Here is a 2,613-nt window from a genome sequence, read left to right on the forward strand (position 1 = left end):
AAGAAGAAGAAGAAGAAGAAGAAGAAGAAGAAGAAGAAGAACTAAGGCTGATCAAGCTGACCCAAGAGGTTTAGCAGTTTGGGAGCTGATGTGGTGATTAAACCAGCATGTGGCTGCTGTCCAGTTGCGAGATTTCCACCTTTTTTTTTCTTTTTATCTGTTGTCATGAAAGTGGACAGCAAGTCCAGTAGACACATGCCTCCACTAAAGCAGACAAGGTGATTGAAACCCTTTTCAAATTCAGTAAAAGCTGGATATGACTTTAGTGGAGAGGATACTGGCCAGCTGTGGAAAAGATTATGTCCGAGAGTGTTTTGATGATCCGAGAGTGACTTGATGCAACACAGATTATACATTAATACAGAGTATGTTGATTTATCAACTGTGCATTTTATCATAATTAGGTGTGAATTTAGTTAGTTGAAGCTAACAAAGCTATTGTTCGAGTGAAGGTATTATCATGATAATAAAGTCATGTAGAGATAACTAATGTTTTCTGAATAATTTGACTTGCTGGCATTTAAATGAATAATGAGTTTCAAATAGAAAGGTAGGTCAGGGCTTGTGTGTGTGTGTGTGTGTGTGTGTGTGTGTGTGTGTGTGTGTGTGGTGTGTGTGTGTGTGGGAGATGATACCTTGACAGTCCTTGACAGCATTTTCAATGGCCTCAGCTGAAAGAATTGAGGTGAGTGACATGTTGGTCCTAGGGTCAAAGATAAGCTTTGTAAAATAATCACACACACACACACACACACACACACACACACACACACACACACACACACACACACACACACACACCACACACACACAACACACCAAAAAAACACACACACACACACACACACACACATGCACACTCTCTATCTCTCTCTCGCGCTCTCTCTCTCTCTCAGACACATTTTCTTCACCTACTTCAGTCTTTGTGATTTGCTCCCAGATCGTTTTTGTGACCTGCCAGATTAACCTTTTTTGTATTTGCAGATGTATCTAGGTTAATATCATGATCCTATCAGAACTCCTCCGGTTAATGAGTCTTTGGCAAAGAATCATTGCTTAAGTTGTTTGAAGTAAATGTAGAGAATCAGCGAAACCACAAAAGTAACATTTGCCAAATTTAACAAACGGGCTACTGTGTTTTTGAGAGTGTTTTTATCTGTTCCATTTCATAAATTCATATTATGTCATGATCTATCGGTACGTATTCCTGGTTGGATTTCCCCTGGGGTTCTCCAAATCACTGAGGCTATTTGCTGCTTTTAAAGTTATTACATTAATTGGGTTGGCTGGGCTGTGTAAGACAATTGGCACTTAGGGACTGTACAAAAATGATTGGGGTTGGATGGGGATGGGGATTGGGTGAACCCTTGCAAAGTCTCAACAGTGTTAATAATATTCAGTCCTTTTTTCTTAGAGTAAAAGCCCACATATTTTCACCCCATAATGAAGGAAAACAATATAAATCTATCATCAGAAAAAGAAAATGTACAACTTTTCTGACCTCTGTCACCTCACTAATAATTTTACTACAGTCCCTAAAAGCCGAAAGAAATAAATATTATCTTGAGTTTCTATAAACAGTGTTTTTTTATGTTTTATATTCGTAATTTCATATGAATATCCTAAAAGGAAAACAAGTTTAGTGAGCCAGAAAAAAATCTTATTATGGACCTAACAGCTTAAGAAAATATTTCATTAAGTCACTGATGGCTTAACTTGTCCTTTTAGTCGATAGTTGGGAGGATTTGGCAGCAGAATACTTCTGTAAATTACCTAACAAAGAATTTCAGAAGGTTGTAAGCGTGTCTGTAAAATAGAATCCATGCAAATAGGAAAAAATTTAAGAATAGGTCATGGAACCACTGCTCATTCTGCTTCCCGCCAAGCGTCACAGAGCAGGCAGGTAGCCCACCTGGCCAACACCTGTGTTTTCCCCCATGCAGCTGTGGGACTCACCGCTGTTGGCTCGACTTCCTCTCCGTCCCGGTCCAAAGCAGCAGGAGATGGATAAGGCTTTGTGGTGCCCGCTGACAGCTGGCTCAGGCTTATATACACACCGGGGTGGATGCGCTGAAAGATGCTTGAGTTTCAACCCTGTCTGCAGATCAAATGTTCCCGTAGCCAGCCGCCTCCCTCTCGTGTTTCTCACCTGCTCACCTGCCAAATGAACCGAAACAGTTTCTATCCGCTGTACACTGTTCTCTCTTTCTGTGGTTTTGTTCAATCAACTTTTCCCCTGTGTCACATTTCTCCCCCCTCCCTTTCCCTTTTCCCTTCTCCATCCTCCTTCTCTCTCTCACTCTCTCTTTTTGCAGGTGCAAAATTGTAATCAGGCCCTTTTTCTCTCTTTGGTTTTATTGAACAATCTCCCAAATTAAGATGACCATAGAAACAGGTCACAGACAGTTTTATTGTTATCCTCACGTTACATTATGTATTACAAGCTTTAGTCAGTTAAAGATTGTGACTCGAAATCTCACTGACTTTTTTGAGTGTATTTTATTTACATGTAATCCAGGGTGAAAGAGAACTGAGGTATACATTTTACTTGAGCTGAAGTAAGACTTGTGTTAAATAAAAAAAGAACCAATGAGGAAATATGACCAATTTCTA

At 39.9% G+C, this 2,613-nt stretch overlaps 1 protein-coding gene across 1 annotated transcript in view; it reads right to left on the minus strand.

The window, feature by feature from the left end:
• The window catches only part of pvalb9 (parvalbumin 9), a 4,275-nt gene extending 2,035 nt beyond the window's left edge, over window positions 1–2,240 (minus strand). Inside the window, exons 1-2 of the mRNA XM_032503099.1 lie at window positions 1,957–2,240; window positions 636–703 (exon numbers count right to left, since the gene is read on the minus strand). Coding sequence (XP_032358990.1) covers window positions 636–696 — 61 coding nt within the window. The 5' untranslated portion in view covers window positions 697–703; window positions 1,957–2,240. The remainder of the gene's footprint in view (window positions 1–635; window positions 704–1,956) is intronic.
• Between the last annotated feature and the right edge of the window lie 373 nt (window positions 2,241–2,613).

The sequence above is a fragment of the Etheostoma spectabile genome, chromosome 21 (genome assembly GCF_008692095.1).
Source record: "Etheostoma spectabile isolate EspeVRDwgs_2016 chromosome 21, UIUC_Espe_1.0, whole genome shotgun sequence".
Classification (NCBI taxonomy): domain Eukaryota; kingdom Metazoa; phylum Chordata; class Actinopteri; order Perciformes; family Percidae; genus Etheostoma; species Etheostoma spectabile.